At 38.3% G+C, this 19,305-nt stretch overlaps 1 protein-coding gene and 1 pseudogene across 2 annotated transcripts in view; one reads left to right on the top strand and one right to left on the bottom strand.

The window, feature by feature from the left end:
* LOC102741088 (survival motor neuron protein) overlaps nt 1-19,305 on the bottom strand; it is a 37,946-nt gene that overhangs the window by 11,386 nt on the left and 7,255 nt on the right. For both annotated transcript variants that reach the window (XM_031034063.2, XM_006738857.3), the window contains exons 2-8: nt 17,392-17,463; nt 14,748-14,864; nt 13,636-13,836; nt 12,921-13,076; nt 11,370-11,459; nt 9,987-10,097; nt 5,523-5,573 (exon numbers count right to left, since the gene is read on the bottom strand). In XM_031034063.2, the coding sequence (XP_030889923.1) occupies nt 5,526-5,573; nt 9,987-10,097; nt 11,370-11,459; nt 12,921-13,076; nt 13,636-13,836; nt 14,748-14,864; nt 17,392-17,463 (795 nt within the window). In that variant the 3' untranslated portion in view covers nt 5,523-5,525. The remainder of the gene's footprint in view (nt 1-5,522; nt 5,574-9,986; nt 10,098-11,369; nt 11,460-12,920; nt 13,077-13,635; nt 13,837-14,747; nt 14,865-17,391; nt 17,464-19,305) is intronic.
* On the top strand, nt 8,906-9,009 carry LOC115942835 (small nucleolar RNA SNORA1; annotated as a pseudogene).

The raw sequence follows: 19,305 nt of genomic DNA, 5'->3' as shown, positions 1-19,305 counted from the left end.
GCGCCTGGGTGGCTCAGTTGGTTAAGCGACTGCCTTCGGCTCAGGTCGTGATCCTGGAGTCCCGGGATCGAGTCCCGCATCGGGCTCCCTGCTCGGCAGGGAGTCTGCTTCTCCCTCTCCCACTCCCCGTTTGTGTTCCCTCTCTCGCTGTGTCTTTCTCTGTCAAATAAATAAATAAAATCTTTAAAAAAAAAAAAAATGCTGAAAAGAGGCAAACGCCAGGTTCTTAATAGGCCATGTTCCAGGGTCATCATTCAGTTTCTAACTGTGACAATGAAGCATGGCTGCACTGGTGAATTTAAAATTTTATTTTTAGGGCGCCTGGGTGGCTCAGTTGGTTAAGCAGCTGCCTTTGGCTCAGGTCATGATCCTGGAGTCCCAGGATCGAGTCCCACATCAGGCTCCCTGCTAAGCAGGGAGTCTGCTTCTCCTTCTGTCTGTCCGTCCTCTCATGCTCACTCTCTCTCTCTCAAATAAATTTAAAAAAAATTTTTATTTTTACGTAATCTCTACACCCAACAAGGGGCTCGAACTCACAACCCCAAGATCAAGAGTTGCATGCTCTACTAACTGAGCCAGCTAGGTTCACCTGGGTAATTATACTTTTAAATGTGATGGTTTATGTAATTTTAAAAATACTCCTCCCAGGAATGCAACACTCATTTTGAAACTGACAAGAAAAAACATTTTTCAAACTCTGTTTCTCAAGGCAACATGGAAACATCCATCAAGAACCATAATGTCCGGCACGCCTGGGTGGCTCAGTCGTTAAGCGTCTGCCTTCGGCTCAGGTCATGGTCCCAGGGTCCTGGGATCGAGCCCCGCATCGGGCTCCCTGCTCAGCGGGAAGCCTGCTTCTCCCTCTCCCACTCCCCCTGCTTGTGTTCCTTCTCTCGCTGTCTCTGTCAAATAAATAAATAAAATCTTTAAAAAAAAAAAAAAAAGAAAAAAGAACCATAATGTCCACAATCTTCTATCACATAGTCACAATAGAAATTTACCTGAAGGCTATGAAAGAACAGAATCAAATTACCACATATAAGAAGGTACCCACTGTAATGTTATCCAGAATGCCAAAAACTACTTAACTGAATGAACAGTGGCATAACGTGTAGGCAAACAATCGGACAGAAAGAATATGTAAAAAAACATTAAAATGTGATGTTAAGTGCAGATACACATGTGTGCACAAGATGCTATGATGGCATCTCTATCAAATATAGATGAATATGGACTGAAAGCTTAAAATAATACGTGAAAAAGGAATATAATTATAGACACACAGCTTTTGCTAATTTAAAAATAGTGAACATTTTTCCTACATACTTTTCAAACATACAGAAAATAGAAAAAATAGTACAATGAACATCCATGTGCACACCACTTAGATTCAAGAGCCATATATGCTTCATGCACATGTACATTATTTTTTTTTTTTAAAGATTTTATTTATTTGAGCCAGAAAGAATGAGAGAGAGAGAGAGAGAGCACATGAGAGAGGGCAGGGTCAGAGGGAGAAGCAGGCTCCCTGCCGAGCAGGGAGCCCGATGTGGGACTTGATCCAGGGACTCCAGGATCATGACCTGAGCCGAAGGCAGTCGCTTAACCAACTGAGCCACCCAGGCGCCCGCACATGTACATTTTGCTAAATCATTTAAAAAGAAATTCATGACATTTTAATACTTCACTTACAAATACTTGAGTATGCAAATTTAAAAAGACATTCTTCCATATATTACAACACCCTCATCACAGTTCATAAATTAGCAATAATTATCTAATTTCAGTTAAAATCCAGTCCATATTCAAATTTTTTCAACCCTCAAGACTTTTATAGATGGCCCTTCAAACTAGATTCCAACCACGGCCACAATGCATTTGGCTGTTATGCCTCTTAAGTCACTTTTAATCTAGAAAAATTACTCCCTTTTTTTTTCTTTCACTGACTTTTTGAAGAAAGGAAGCCAGTTACCTTCTAAAACATTTCTAAATAAATAAATAAATAAATAAATAAATAAATAAATAAATAAATAAATAAATAAAACATTTCACATTCTAGACCCATCTGATCATTTCTTTTCTGGGGTCATTTAACTCGTTGCTCTATCCCCAGTTTTTTCCAGTAAGTGGAAAAGATCTTATAGGCTTAATTAAATTCCAGTTAAACTCTTTTGACCAAAACACTTCATAGATGATTCAGTCTATTTCATACTGCATCATAAATCAAAAACCAAGTCTGGCTGTCCCACCACAGTGGTACAGTATCATCACTAATTCTAGGGATCTCTTCACTGTAAAGATGTTTTTCTTTCCACACCACTAACCAAGTACTTGCTGAGATGATACTTTGACATCATGAGAGAATGCAGATCAACTTTTTATCAAATTGTTTTGACATCAAAATGTATTTAATACTACTATATATAGAAAACCCTAAAGACTACACCAAAAAACGACTAGAACTGATAAATGAATTTAGTAAAGTCACAGGATACAAAATCAAGATAGAGAAAACTGCTGCATTTCTTTTTTTTTTTAAGATTTTATTTATTTATTTGACAGAGAGACAGCGAGAGAGGGAACACAAGCAGGGAGAGTGGGAGAGGGAGAAGCAGGCTTCCTGCTGAGCAGGGAGCTTAATGTGGGGCTTGATCTCAGCACCCTGGGATCACGACCTGAGCCGATGGCAGACGCTTAACAACTGAGCCACCCAGGCACCCCTTGCGTTTCTATATACTAATAATGAGCTAGTAGAGACAGAAAATAAGAAAACAATCCCATTTACAGTTGCACCCAAACCAATAAAACACTTAAGAATAAAATTAACCAAGGAAGTTAAAGACCTGTACACCAAAAACTCTATAACACTGATGAAAGTAATTGAAGATAACAAAAACAAATAGAAAGATAGTCCATGTTCATGGAGGAAAAATACTATTAAAATGTCCATGCTATCCAAAGCAATCTATAAATTTAATGCAATCCCTATTAAAATACACAGCATCTTCCACAGAACTAGAACAAATAATCCTAAAATTTATATGGAACCACAAAAGACCTTGAATACCCAAAGCAATCTTAAAAAAGATGAACCGAGCACCTGGGTGGCTCAGTTGGTTAAGCGACTGCCTTCGGCTCAGGTCGTGATCCTGGAGTCCCTGGATCGAGTCCCGCATCGGGCTCCTTGCTTGGCAGGGAGCCTGCTTCTCCCTCTGACCCTCCCCCCTCTCATGTGCTCTCTCTCTCTCATTCTCTCTGTCTCAAATAAATAAATAAAATCTTTAAAAAAAAAAAAAAGATGAAACAAACTGGAAGTATAACAATCTCAGATTTCAAGATAGACTACAAAGCTGTACTGATCAAAACAGTATGGTATGGCACACACACAAAAACATATGGATCAATGGAATATATGTGAGAACCCCAGAAATAAACCCACACTCATATGGTAATTATTCTTCAACAAAGGAGGCAAGAACATACAATGGGGAAAAGCCAATCTCTTCAACAAATAGTGTTGGGAAAATTGGACAGCTACATACAAAAGAAGAAAACTGGACCACTTTCTTGCACTATACACAAAAGTAAACTCAAAATGCATTAAATACTTTAATGTGAGACCTGAAACCATAAAATTCCTAAAAGAAAACATAGGCAGTAATCACTTTGACATTAACTATAGAAACATTTTTCTAGATATGTCTCCTTTGGTAAGGCAAATAAAAATAAACTACTGGGATTACACCAAAATAAAAAGAAACCCAATAAAATAAAAAGGCAACCTACCAAATGGGAGAAGATATTCGCAAATGATATATTCAATTAAGGGCCTAAAATATATAAAGAATGTGTGCAACTCAACATGAAAAAATAAAACAATCTAACTGAAAAATGAGAAGACAACATGGACATTTTTCTAAAGAAGACATACAGATGGCCAACAGACACATGAAAAGATGCTCAACATCACTAATGATCAGGGAAATGCATTTCAAAACCAGGATGAGATACCACCTCACAGCAGTCAGAATGGCTAAAATCAACAACACAAGAAACAACAGGTGTTGGTGAGGATGTGGAGAAAAAGGAACCCTCATGTACTGTTGGTGGGAACGCAAACTAGTGCAGCCACTGGGGAAAACAGTATGGAGGTTCCTCAAAAAATTAAAAATAGGCCATATGATCGGTCATTCCACTACTGGCTATTTGCCCAAGGAAAACAAAAATACTAATTTGAAAAGATATATGCATCCCTGTTTATTACAGCATTACTTGAAATAGTGAAGATATGGAAGCAACCCAACTATTCACTGGTAGACAAACACAAAAGGAAGATGTGTTATACATATACACATACAATGGAATATTCCTCAGCCATAAGTAAGAATGAAACTTTGCCATTTGAGAAAACATTGATGGATGTACAGTATAGTGAGAGTAAGTGAATTTAAATCGGAGAAAAACAAATACCATATGATTTCACTTATATGTGGACTTTAAGAAACAAAACCAAGGATCCAAGAAAAAAAAACAAAACAAAAAAGAGTTTTTTTTTTTTTTTAAGGATTTATTTATTAGAGAGAGAGAGAGAGAGAAAGTGCACAGGCGGGAGGGGCGGAGGGACAGAGAGACAGAGAGAGAGAAACTCAAGCAGACTCTGCACTGAGCACGGAGCCTGATATGAGGCTCAATCTCATGACCCTGAGATCACGACCTGAGCCTAAACCAAGAGTTGGATGCTTAACCAACTGTGCCACCCAGGTGCCCCAAAACTGACTCTTAAATATAGAGAGCAAACTTGTGGTTGACAGAGGGGAGGTTGGTGGGTGCATGGGTGAAATGGGTGAAGGGGATTAGGAGTACATGTGTAATGAGTACAGAATAGTGTGTACAATTGTTGAATCATTGTGTGTATACCTAAAACTAATAACACTGTATGTTAATTGTACTTGAATTAAAAATAAATAATTAAAAATGTATTTAATAGCTTTCTATTAACCTATTTTTTAATATAGCAGTTTTTAAATTTTTTATTTATTTTTTTAAAAGATTTTATTTATTTATGTGACAGAGGGAGACACAGCAGGAGAGGGAACACAAGCAGGGGGAGTGGGAGAGGGAGAAGCAGGCTTCCCGCGGAGCAGGGAGCCTGATGTGGGGCTCGATCCCAGGTCCCTGAGATCATGACCTGAGCCGAAGACAGGCGCTTAATGACTGAGCCACCCAGGCACCCAATTTTTAAATTTTTTAAAAAAGATTTTATTTGAGAGAGAGAGAGAGAAAGAGAGCCAGCACAAGCAGGGGGGAAGGGCAGAGGGAAAAGGAGAAGCAGGCTCCCCAGTGAGCAGGGAGCCTGCCTGACATGGGACTCGACCCCAGGAACATGACCTGATCTTCTGAAGACAGACGCTTAACTGATTGAGCCACCCAGGCACCCCACCATTTCAATTTTTAAACATATGTTTTCCACAAACTATGAAATTTATACTAAAGATTCACTTTTATAATGATGATAGACTTACTCCTTAATTGAAATGTGAGCACCTTCCTTCTTTTTGGTTTTGTTTGAAACCCTGTAAGGAAACATAAAGGGATTTAAAAGAATAGCACACACATTTATGCTTTGTTCATATAAGACATTTTACTAATTCTACTTAATATCATCATAAAATAAGTTTATAGCCTTCAAATGTGCTTTAAAAGGGATCCCAGAGTAAACAATTATTAGGCTGTAATTAAGAAATTTTGTTCTTTCACGAAGTCCAGTGATGTTCCTGAGCCAACTTATACCTTAATTCTGTCAAGTAAAATATCACTGTGTTACACTCATTTATTAAAATAAAACCATTAGAGACCATTATGTATTAAAGAACATTTTAGAAGTTAAAAAAAGCAGGATCAGTACTCAAATATTTGTTTTTCCCGGTCAGATCTAACCCAGATGTCCTATTCCTCTCTCCTAGCTTCCATGTGCCCTACTTTCCCTACATATTTATTAGCTTTCCACTTTACTATTAATCTATACTTTAGAGGCCATAAGATGTATTAAAAGTGATTTGTTCTTGATAAGGACCAAAGTAATAGCCTATTTTATGTTATTCCAAGAACACTAATCTTAAGTCATTTGCATTCTGCTTGGATTTCTAGAGACGGACCCAAATCCTATCTGGCTGCTCTAATAGGAACAGGCTGCTAACAGAAACGTTGTCTGGCATGTGATTCTGTGAAGCAATGGTTAAGAAATGCTGGCTGAGGGATGCCTGGGTGGCTCATTTGGCTGAGTGTTTGCCTCTTAATTTCAGCTTAGGTCATGTTCTCAGGGTCATGAGAGCAAGCCCTACATTGGGCTCTGTGCTCAGTGGGGAGCCTGCTTAAGATTCTCTCTCTCCCTCTCGCTCTGCCCCTTCCCCCACCAATAAATAAATAAATCTTAAAAAAAAGAAAATGCTAGCTGAGAGTTGCGCCTCACAATCCCAGGGCAGCAGCTCTTTCTGCCCATGGGTCCTGTCCCCATGCTTTAATAAAACCACCTTCTGGGGCGCCTGGGTGGCTCAGTCGTTAAGCGTCTGCCTTCAGCTCAGGTCATGATCCCAGGGTCCTGGGATTGAGCCCCACATCGGGCTCCCTGCTCGGCGGGAAGCCTGCTTCTCCCTCTCCCACTCCCCCTGCTTGTGTTCCCTCTCTTGCTGTGTCTCTCTCTGTCAAATAAATAAATAAAATCTTTAAAAAAATAAAAAAATGAAAAAATAAATAAAACCACCTTTTTGCACCTTAAAAAAAAAAAAAAAAGCTACCTGTAGGCAGTGGTAGCTAAAACATATTTAAGCGGTTAGAAAACTTAACAATGAGTACTGGCTTCTTTTTTTTTTTTTCTTTAAGATTTTATTTATTTGACAGAGACAGAGATAGCAAGAGCAAGAACACAAGCAGCGGGAGTGGGAGAAGGAGAAGCAGGCTTCCCCCCGAGGAGGGAGCCTGATTTGGGACTCGATTCCAGGACCCTGGGATCATGACCTGAGCCGAAGGCAGATGCCCAACCGACTGAGCCACCCAGGCGCCCAGTACTGGCTTCTTTTTAATGGGAACAATTTCAAAGAGACAAAAATGCAAGATCTAGGAAACTGCGATTTCTTTACACTTCTGAATGTAAATGTATGTTTACATTTTAATATATGCAGATATATAAATAATAACCCTTAAAATAAAGATTTTCTTAGGAACAAGTTAGTCATAGATTGGTCCTGAATTTGTGGCAAATATTCTGGATAAGGCTGCATTCCTAAGAACTGCTTTTTGATTCATGAAAGAAACTGAAACATCAGCAATTTAATGTCAGTGTCCAGTGAAAATCTGCTAGGTTTTAATAACATAGTACAATCAAGTACTTGAAATAGGAGTACTTATAAATACAATTTAACCGGGGCGCCTGGGTGGCTCAGTTGGTTAAGCGACTGCCTTCGGCTCAGGTCATGATCCTGGAGTCCCTGGATCGAGTCCCGCATTGGGCTCCCCGCTCGGCGGGGAGTCTGCTTCTCCCTCTGACCCTCCCCCCTCTCATGTGCTCTCTCTCTCTCATTCCCTCTGTCTCAAATAAATATATAAAATCTTTAAAAAAAAAAAATACAATTTAACCAAGTCTAATTTTCATCCATGCCATCCTTCAAATTAAATATATTCAAAATGTTGGGGTGCCTGGTTGGTTAAGCATCTGACTCTTGATTTCGGCTCAGGTCATGATCTCATGGTGGTGACATCGAGCCCTGCATCGGCTTTATTCCAACCATAAAAGTTCAAAAAAGGACAAAACTTATCTATGATGTTAGAAGTCAGGAAGACGGTTACCCTTGGGAAAGGGATTGTAGTGAGTAGAAGAAGATATAAGAAGGCTTTAGGGTTATGATAATCTTCTTCTTCTTCTTCTTCTTTTTTTTAAATACAGCTCTTTGTTTTCTTTTTAAAAGATTTTTATTTGTCCAAGAGAGAGAGCACGCGCTCACAAGCAGGGGGGAGCTGCAGGCAGAGGGAGAAGCAGGCTTCCTACTGAGCAAGAAGCCCAGTGTGGGACTTGATCCATGGGATGATGACCTGAGCTGAAGGCAGATGCTTAACCGACTGAGCCACCCAGGCGTCCCAATGATGTTTTTCAATCAAGCTGTTCACTTCTCATATATGCACTTTTCTGCATATGTATTTCAACAAAAAGTTTACCACAATGACCAAATAAAACCATGAACCTATGCATAATATGAACCTGAAAATAAGTCAAAATATGGTACATTTGGGTAAAAGATCTCTCTTTTGTTCTAAAAAACTGAAAAATAAACATGAGTTACATCAAGAGTTTACTTATATGGTATACATATATTTTTAGATTTATTTATTTTAGAAAGAGCATGTGAGCGTGGGGGGGGGGGGGAGAGGGAGAGAGAATCCCAAGCAGACTTTGCGCTGAACCTGAGGCAGGGCTTGAGGCCACCATCTTGAGACCACACCTGGAGCTGAAACCAAGAGTGACATCCAGCCAACTGTGCCACCCAGGTGCCCCTACGTAGTATTTTTCAAAATATTTCATAATAAAAAATATATGCAGAGAAATGTGAAGTGCAGAAAATGGAAGCTTAGCAAGTTAAGTGCTTGGTCTCAAATTAAAAACTGTTAATTTGTTACTTTCCATTATCTTTTTGGTAATTAAAAAGGGAACTTCATCATACAATACAAATATACCAAGGTTATACAACAGCTCAAGATTAGCTTTTAAATAATAGTATTACTGGGAGCATGTACAGGTAATACATTTAAAAAATTACTCCTTCAAGTCATTTTTATTCTTCTTCTTATATATATATTAGTTAACCAGAAATTCAAGTACCTACAATATCACATCATAATCTCAGCATGGCATAACAGCTTCCTTTTAAAAAATTTAAAAATTGCGGCAACTTGAGACACAGGTTATGCTTCCATCACAGCAAGTTTATTGCTGTGGTGACAATGAGACCTGTAACATTTTCCACTAAGCTCACAGAGTAGAGTGGAAGTAACAAGACTCTTCAATATTAGAAAAAATTAAGGAATAAAAATTTTAGATCACTTGCTAAAATAGCTATCAGTGTACTTCCTACAATTTGACTTCTAAGGTCCTAAGGTCAAGAAATTGGATCCCAAAGGTTACAGGTGGGGAATTTGTGAAGTATGTCCATATTCAAGGGAAGATCAAAGAAGCCCAACTGAAAGAACTCTGGACTGACACAACTGTGGATTGAACAAAAGTTCTTTCTAAAAGGGCTATTTTGAAGATTATGTTTCTGACTTTGGAGGAACTGCAGTGATTGGCAGTGGAAGGAAATCACATGTAAAATTCTTTAAATAAAAATTTATTGACTTTAAAATTAAAAAATTAAAATTTTCTTGATAAATCCCAATACTACATGCCTGCAACAGACTGATGTATAAAATGACAAGTATGGAGCTTCAGTCCCTAAGGTTCAGCTTGGCATTTATCACCTAAGACCTTCCTCTATGCACAAAATAAACCTAACACTTTTTGTCTTCCTTTCTTTTAGGTATTATTCTTTATCTCCTACAATGCATTTTATTTCAGATTGAAAGAGAAAGACTAATGTTGGAAAATAATTTAGAAAGTGTCATTAAATTAGAAAATGTATTATCAACATAATCTAATAATATCTAATCTAATATTTTCATAATATTCTAATATTTTCATAATATTAGATATTATTTTAGATAATATTTCAATATTTAGATAATATTTTAGATAATATTTTAAAAGCACTACAATTACACTTAGCAGGGACAATACAAGAGTAATGTAAGCCTTAAACAAACAATTGTGTATTTTTAAACTTTAAGGTAGTTTTCAACCCTTAGGATCTACCAAACATAACATGCCACTTTTTAGTTACAAACGAAACAAAGTCACATAATGACAAAGTGATTGTCAGGAAAGATGCTGAGTGATCACTTACCATATAGTAACCAGTATGATAGCCACTCATGTACCAAGAGATTAACATACTTCCCAAAGCATCAGCATCATCAAAAGAATCTGGACATATGGGAGGTGGTGGGGGAATTATCTGGAAATGGAGAAAGATATGCTTTAAAGTCAATAAACAAAATTTGAAGTCTGGACATCCATTTTACATAGAGAATGCCGGATATTAGTTGTATCTTCCCCTACATTTCATGCCATTTCCTATTTAAAACTTTTTAAAAAACCTGACATTTTGAGAAAGCCAACCAGTAACAACAACAGAAGACCAACAAAATAAAAACGAGTAAGAATCAAAAGACAATAGATCATGTAAAATGTCAGGTATTTTGTTTTGAGTTTTGGAACTATTATTCTGTTCCATTATGAATCTATAGGTAAAAGACTAAGTATATTATACTTTTTTTAAATTTTTTTTTTTTTTTATTTGACAGAGACACAGCGAGAGGGAACACAAGCAGGGGGAGTGGGAGAGGGAGAAGCAGGCTTCCCGCGGAGCAGGGAGTCGGATGTGGGGCTTGACCCCAGACCCTGGGATCATGATCTGAGCCGAAGGCAGATCCTTAACGACTGAGCCACCCAGGCACCCTAGTATACTTTTTTTTTTAAAAGATTTTATTTATTCAGAAAGAGAGACACAGAGAGAGAGAGAGAGAGCAAGTGAGCATGTGTGTGCGACTGGGGGTAGAGGCAGAGGGAGAGGGAGAGAGAGAATCTCAAGCAGACTCTGCGCTGACCATGGAGCCTGACATGGGGTTCAATCCCACGACCCTGAGATCATGACCTGAGCCAAAATCAAAAGTCGGATGCCCAACCAACTGAGCCACCCAGGCACCACAAGTATATATACTTCTATGGTTTTACTCAAAAAATACCCAGACAGCATTTTAAGTAAAGGTCTTGGGTAGAACGACTGCGCTGCCCCCACTGGAACACATACAATTTGCTACAAAGTGTCTGGTATCTATCCTGCTGTTGATATCCAGAAGTCTACCATTAGTAATCCACGCAGTCTATGTGAAGTTAACATCCAAGCATATCTGGAAGAGCAAAACATTAAGCCTTATTTATGGTGCAATTAAATCCTTTCAAATAAGAGATACCTCCCCGGAGAATGAGATACAATTTCTGACAGGAAGGAAGCAGGCAATATCGGGCTCAGAGTCAGGAGCAAGAAGACTGAGTCTGGGTAGAAGAAGGATATTAAGAACAAAAACCTAAGGTTTAGTTCAAATTTTTACACATTAGAATCTGACCATAGGGATGGTCTAAAATGACATTTCCCAATCACCTATGTGCTGCTAAATCCCTAAGTATGTATGAAAGCAAGGTTTAATCTGAATTCTTTTGCACTTACTGGTGGTCCAGAAGGAAATGGAGGCAGCCAGCATGATAAGAAGTGTGGTGGTGGTGGAGGTGGTGGTGGGCCACTGAATTTTAGACCAGGCTGTAAAGAACATTCCAAAGGAAGATTAATTTACCAATTTACACATGAAAGGAGGAAAAAGACTCAATGCCATAAGAGTAAAAATAATCACCCAGAATAATATATTAGACATATCAAAAAAGATGAAATAGACTTTCATATACCAAATGTGAGGACTCATAAATCTAGATATTCCTCATTTCCTTTCTATATAAACATTCAGAAAGTAAAATCAAAGTAAGAAAGACTCCTAATTACCAAATAAATCAGAGATAGTGTATTTAGCAAGATATTTCAATCATAAAAGACTATCTCCCCACAATTGTGCTAATTAAATTGTATAATCTTTATGGACGTCCTCTGAGTTACATATAATACACTGTAGGACACATACTGTAAAAATTAGTACACCTCTCATTTAATAAGAAAAACCAGCCCCCTGAGACCAATGAAGTATGATATATAAACTAAGAGGTCTGATCTTTCTAGAAACTGTAATATAAACCTAATAAGAAATCTGTCACAGAAAATCTCCAGAAAAAAGTCATGATTTTTAATTTTATTTATTATTATTACTGCCTGAATACTATAACCTCCAGTGAAGAAATCACTGCTTTATACAAAACCACCAGATGGGACACACCTACCTGGGTTCCAGGACACAATTAATTTATTTTTATTTATTTATTTATTTATTAAAAGATTTTATTTATTTGACAGAAGCACAGCGAGAGAGGGAACACAAGCAGGTGTGTCAAATAAATAAAAATCTTTAAAAATAAAAAATAAATTAAAAAAATAATCCTTTTCCCCAAGGATTTAATTAATTAATTTATCTGAGAGAGAGAGAATGAGCCCGGGGCAGGGGGCGGGGCGGAGGAGGGGGGGCAGAGGCAGAGGGAGAAGCAGACTTCCTGCTGAGCAGGGAACCTGACACGGGGCTCGATTCCAGGACCCTGAGATCATGACCTGGGCCGAAAGCAGACACTTAATCAACTGAGTCACCCAGGTGTCCCAATAAAAATCTTTTCTGTTTATTTGTTACTTACAGCCAAAAGAACCATAAAGGAAAACAATATTTGCATTTTATTCTATGGAACAATCTGGGAGCACCTTAGGATTTAATCTGTATTAGATGTAAATAATGTGTTTTCCTCCAATTTTTACACACTTACCCAAGTGACGTGGAGAACTAGAGCATAATACCCTGCTGATGGTAAAACACCGAATACTTTCTAACTTAACTTCACTAAATTATTAGACTAATATGCAATCCTCCATAAATAGTTGGGAAAGTCTTTCAGTATAAAATACTCTGCATTGCATTACTACTTTATTTCCTTTACAAAGAATTTTCAAGTGTAGATTTACAGTATCTACAGAAAACTACAAAAGTTTCACAGAAAAGCTAAAACTCACTTAATGGAGGGGTGGAAAGTTCTTAACTATTTCCTGGGAAACCTTTTCTGGGTAGAAATTTACCTTTCCTGGTCTCAGTCCTGATCCTGGCATGGGGGGTGGTGGAGGGAGAAAAGAGTTCCATGGAGCAGCTTTTGACTTGATGTTATGTGGTTTATTTCCGGGAGACCTAGAGGAGTTCTCACTTTCATCTGTTGAAATTTGACTTTCATTTTCATTCTTTAAAAAGAAAAAATAGATGTGTTTTTGTTATAAAGGTATCTATTTATTTATTTATTTATAAGATTTTATTTATTTATTTGAGAGAGAGAGAATGAGAGACAGAGAGCATGAGAAGGAGGAAGGTCAGAGGGAGAAGCAGACTCCCCGCCGAGCAGGGAGCCCGATGCGGAACTCGATCCCGGGACTCCAGGATCATGACCTGAGCTGAAGGCAGTCGCTTAACCAACTGAGCCACCCAGGCGCCCATAAAGGTATTTTTTTAAACATTTATTTATTTGTCAGAGAGTGAGTGAGCGTGAGAGAGTGCACAAGTGGGGTGGGGGGAGGGGGCGGGGGGGCAGACAGAGGGAGAAGCAAGCTCCCTGCTGAGCCGAAGGCAGACATTTAACCAAATAAGCCACCCAGGCATCCCTAAAAGTATCATTAAAAAAGAATTAGTGCGTCAGTAGATCAAACTAACAACTAGTTATAGTGTTTAGTTTCTCATCCCCTATTGGCTTCCTAGAATTCACCCCCCCCCGCGCTCCGCCCCACCCTCCGCCGCCGGTATCCTTACCTCTTGAACATCCTGTTCTACATTATTAGCTACTTCAGAGGCTGGGGAAAGTAGATCAGACATATTTTGCTCCTCCCTATTTCCATATCCAGTATAAACCACAATGCAGGTTTCTCTCTTAAAATCAATTGACGCAATGGTAGCTGGGTAAACGCAGCCGTCTTCTGACCAAATGGCAGAACATTTGTCACCAACTTTCCACTATAAAAGAAACCAAAGATACTCGCATATTTCTTTTAAAGAGGATGAACTGCAGTCTTGTTTAGGTAGGGTATGGTAGACTGTGGAAGGGATAGTCTCCAGTTACCTCATCTGGAATGCAGAATGATATAGTCAAAAAGGTTTGGGGCCAAAAACATATAAATATGAATTTCCAATATAAATATAATTTTATTTATATAATCAAGCCACTTATTTGCCATATAAAATCTGCCATTTATATAACTGTGGACAAGTATCTTAATCTTTAAGTCTCATTTTCCTTACCTGTTAAGTAATTATAATAAAATCTACCTCATATATTTGTTATGAAGAACAGAAAGGGCGGGAAAGTGTGTAAAGTGTCCTGCACTCTGGTCTAGCACATAGGGAGAGCTTATGAAATGTTAGCTCTCTTCCCCCTTGGTAATGATAAAACTAAAGGAACTGATAAGACACCAAAATATTTAGCTTTCGGGTCTACTGTTTTAAATAGGAGAAATGATTCCACCCAGAATATCTGATTCCTGGGTATTAGTTTAAGGGACCACAGAATCTGTGGTCCAAAGGTGGGGGGAAATAAAAGCATAGCCATCTCTCAACTTAAGCAGAATACTGCCATTTCAGATTAAGGCTCTGAGATACTCCTCCCAAATAGCACTGGGTTCCTCAACCCCACCCCTCACATAAAGTAAACACAATCTTCAATGGATCATTCCCACCTAATTCATTATGCTTTTATTAACATGTATTTTCCTAAACTAGAGAAACTTTAATAGCTATTTTAGAAATTTTGTGATTACCTGTCAATGGAAAACACTACACTAATCATTTAAGTTAAAAATATTTTACACTATTATTAAAAACAGCAACAAGAAATTCTTTGAAGTTCAATCTCAATGTTTTAAAATAACCTGCTTCAGGGGTGTTGTAGCATTCTTTTTTTGGCTTTTCTTCTTAGCAGGTTTTCTTTTAGGTGTGCCTTTTGGTTTATCTGAAGCTTCAGAAATGTCACCATTCTTTAGAGCATGCTATGAAAACAAGAATAGAAATGTACACGTTACAGGGTAAGACATCAAAGAAGTGTAACAAAAGAACTCCGTCACTACAAGCTGGTCTCAAGGCCCCATCAACTCAGAAAGCCTCTACTTCCTCTTTCCACCATCCCACACACTACAGAAACTACTCTGGAAGGCATCATATATCTGATTATCAGCTCTAAGGACCGTTTTATTTATTCTATTTATTTTTTAAAGATTTTATTTATTTATTTTTCAGAGAAAGAGAAAGAGAGGGAGAGAGCGCACAAGCAGGGGGAGTGGCAGAGAGAGAAGCAGGCTCCCCGCTAAGCAGGGAGCCCGATGCAGGGCTCGATCCCAGGACCCTGGGCTCATGACCTGAGCCGAAGGCAGACGCTTAACCGACTGAGCCACCCAGGCGTCCCTCTAAGGACCCTTTGAATTAAGTCCTCACTCTCACCCTTTCTGTAACATTATATTCTGTTGATCATTTATCTTGAAATTTATGACATTTTGGATGATATAGCAATGCAGAACTCCAATGCTTTATTACCTCTCTGATCAAGTCTTAAACTTGGGCATTCACAAAAAGAACTGTCCATCCTTCTTTACCTGCTTATGATCATCATTATGATGCAAGCAGACTTTTAAAGCTATTATCCAGGTGACATTTCTTCTTTATTCAATCCAACATTACCAATTACCAATTTCATATCTTCACATTTACTTCACACTCAACACAATTAAAAGTAAACTATCGGGTGCCTGGGTGACTCAGTAGGTTAAGTATCCAACTCTTGATTTCAGGTCAGGTCACGACCTCAGGGTCATGAGATTGAGTCCCACGTCGGGCTCTGTGCTCAGCATGGACTCTGCTCGGGATTCTCTCTCTCTCTCTCCCTCTCCCCCAAACCCTCCTCATACTTTCTCTCTCTAAAAAATACATCTTTTTTTTTTTTAAAAGATTTTATTTATTCATTCGAGAGACAGAGAGAGAGAGACAGCACAAGCAGGGGGAGATGCAGAGGGAGAAGCAGGCTCCCTGCTGAGCCAGGAGCCAGACATGGGGCTCGATCCCAGGACCCTGGGTTCATGACCTGCGCCGAAGGCAGATGCTTAGCCGTCTGAGCCACCCACGCACCCCTAAATCTTTTTTTTTAAAGGCTTCCTAATCTTTATTTTTTTTATTATGTTACGTTAGTCACCATACAGTACATCATTAGGTTTTGATGTAATGTTCATGATTCATTGTTTGCATATAACACCCAGTGCTCCATGCAATTCGTGCCCTCCTTAATACCCAACACTGGGCTACCCCATCCCCTAACCCCCTCCCCTCTAAAACTCTCAGTTTGTTTCCCGGAGTCCATAGTCTCTCATGGTTCGTCTCCCCCACTGATTTCCACCCCTTCGTTTTTCCCTTCCTTCTCCTAATGTCCTCCATGCTATTCCTTATGTTCCACAAATAAGTGAAACCATACGGTAATTGACTTTGTCTTTTTGAGTTATTTCACCTAGCATAATCTCCTCCAGTTCTGTCCGTGTTGATGCAAAAGTTGGGTATTCATCCTTTCTGATGGCTGAGTAATATTCCATTGTATATATGAACAAAATAAATCTTTAAAAATAAATAAATAAAAGTAAACTATCTTTTCCTCTACTCAGACTACTTCCCTCTGCAATATCATCAATTCCATACAATGCTGAGCCCCACTTTAATCTGCACTTTACAGAACCCCGCAATAGTATGCTTCTACTCTAAGGGTATACTGAAAAGCATTACTGACAAATTTGAATTCAGCTTCAAGGATGACATACAGGTTTGATCTTTACCTCATGCTACAGGAGTGACTAAGGGAAAGAAGTGGACTTTGTACCTGGTGCTCTCTATGAGTATATGTTCTTACTATTGATGGCCCATGCATGGTGCTCAAAAAAACTAAATACTTCACATGGTAGGGAAAGTGATAATGCTGGACAACTGTGTAAATGTCTTGTTTGGGCCATAAAAACACACTACAGCCCCTAAAAGAATAGTATATTCCTTCCAACAGGAACACTTGACTTGATAACCAAATCGCAGGATTTGGATTAGATTAATTTAATATAAGCACAGCACTTAGAACGGTGCCTAAAATGTTGTAAACACTCTACAAGTACTAATTATAGCACTACTGATATTTATCATTATTATTTCAATGAAGGCTTGTTAAATGAAAATTATAATTCAGGCTGCCCTTCCACTAATCTGAATTAGAGGACTTTTATAGTTTGATACAAGGCAAACACATTAAAAGTAATTAGTGTTTAAAATTCTACTTCAGTTGTCTTTGCTAAAGGGATGAAATACAGAGAGCCTACCAACTTTTTAAAGGAAGATTATCAGATTATCAGCTAAGTTAACTAACCAGTGATATCTATTGGTCTTCAAAATTAGAACTGAGTAGTATGTACATTAACACTTTATGTTATCGGTTAATTTTTTTCCCAAATGATTAACATGAGGAAATACGGAAAAGAGTAAGTAAACATTTCATACCTTAAATGAAGCCACAGCTTTATCATAAGCTTTTATTAATGCTGTATCATCCCAAATGTCAGAATCATCACTCTGGGAAGCATAAAGAACAAAAACAACATTTAAATGGATTTCATCAAAATGTATATTAGATAGTATCAACAGCCATCTTACTTCAGACATAATGAAATTACACTAAAAACAGGTATTTAAAATCCTAAATAAAACTACAGAAAGCCTACCTACTTACAGAGTATGTGACATTACCCCCAAAGCCTGACCTATATAAATGCTCTAAGAGGTACGCTGAAAAGTGAATGCTCCACAATTTAATGAGTAAGTGAGTATGTTCAAGGGTAACCCATGTTTGAATCTTTTCTAAGAGCCGATAAAGGGTTTAGCTTCGCAGTGTGGGAAAATATCTGGCCATTAGCTTGAGTTTATACAGACAATGGTAATGCTAGTCTGACCACAGAATCTGTGGTCCAAAAAATATTCTTTTCCCCTTGACTTACACTATGTCTAGATCACTCAAGGAATTCTCAAAATGTTTAAGGTTATAAATTATTAATAGCGACTAATCAATTTTCATTTTATTTATTTTATTTTTAATTTTTTAAAAGATTTTATTTATTTATTTGACAGAGAGAGAGACAGCCAGAGAGGGAACACAAGCAGGGGGAGTGGGAGAGGGAGAAGCAGGATTCCCGCTGAGCAGGGAGCCCGACTATGGGCTCGATCCCAAGACCCTGGGATCATGACCTGAGCCGAAGGCAGACACTTAATGACTGAGCCACTCAGGCGCCCCTATTTATTTATTTTTAAAGATTTTTATTTATTTATTTGACAGACTGGGACAGGGAGGGAGACAGAACACAAACAGAGGAGTGACAGGCAGAGAGAGAGGGAGAAGGAGGCTCCCCACTGAGCAGGGAGCCGGTTGCAGGACGACTGAGCCACCCACGCGCCCTTGGAAAGGACGTTCTTAAGAATAAAACACATAGCAACTCAAAATCCTCACACGCCAATGGTTACTGTCAGATCAGGGAAACAAGACATTTCAAAATGAAAAGACAGCTCAGATTTTATACAAAGCTATTAAAACAAAAAATATTGTAGCTGATAAAACTTCCCAAATAACAATCACAAAAAGAGGGAAACACAACACCCAAATGAAATTAAACATTCTTAAACTAACGTCCATAAACCACCTTGAATCAAATATTTAAAAAATTGAGATGGCAAAACGGCAAACGAAAGGCCAGGATTTGAATCAGGAGTTAAAAATCAAGAAAGAAATGGAAGAAAAAGTAATGTTGGCTACAAAGTACCCAGAGAAGAATACATCTGACTGAAAACTTAAGTGGTACCAAGGAAAAGCCATTAAAAAAAAATAAGAAAAATAAGAAGTGAAATGATAAATATGGATGACTAGCAAAGAATATTTAACATATGTATAAATGGGGTCCCTGAAGAATTAAGGCTAAAAAACCCAAAAACAAACAAAAACTCTAAAAAAACCTTGTAGAGCCTGTAAACAAAAAGACAAAGTCACTTACAAAATAAAGAAAATCAATTAATATTAGACTTTCCCATAGAAATTTATGGGAAAAAGTATGAGCCAAGGATCTTGGGATACACCCTACCTGTCCTTCGAGTACCAAGACTAACTTTACAATGTGCAAGAACACTATACTCACTAGTCTTTGCAGAGGAATCTACTGAAAATAAGCTTCATCCAACTAAGATATGAATAGGGAAATCTTGGGTTAAAAAACAAAACAAAACAAAACCAGAGGCGCCTGGGTGGTTCAGTCATTAAGCGTCTGCCTTCGGCTCGGGTCGTGATCCCAGGGTCCTGGGATCGAGCCCCACATCGGGTTCTCTGCTCAGTGGGAAGCCTGCTTCTCCCTCTCCCATTCCCCCTGCTTGTGT

The sequence above is a fragment of the Leptonychotes weddellii genome, chromosome 7 (assembly GCF_054177405.1).
Source record: "Leptonychotes weddellii isolate Sample4059 chromosome 7, ASM5417740v2, whole genome shotgun sequence".
Lineage (NCBI taxonomy): Eukaryota > Metazoa > Chordata > Mammalia > Carnivora > Phocidae > Leptonychotes > Leptonychotes weddellii.
Note: the sequence above shows the minus strand (reverse complement) of the source record. Positions and strands in the feature narration are given on the sequence as shown.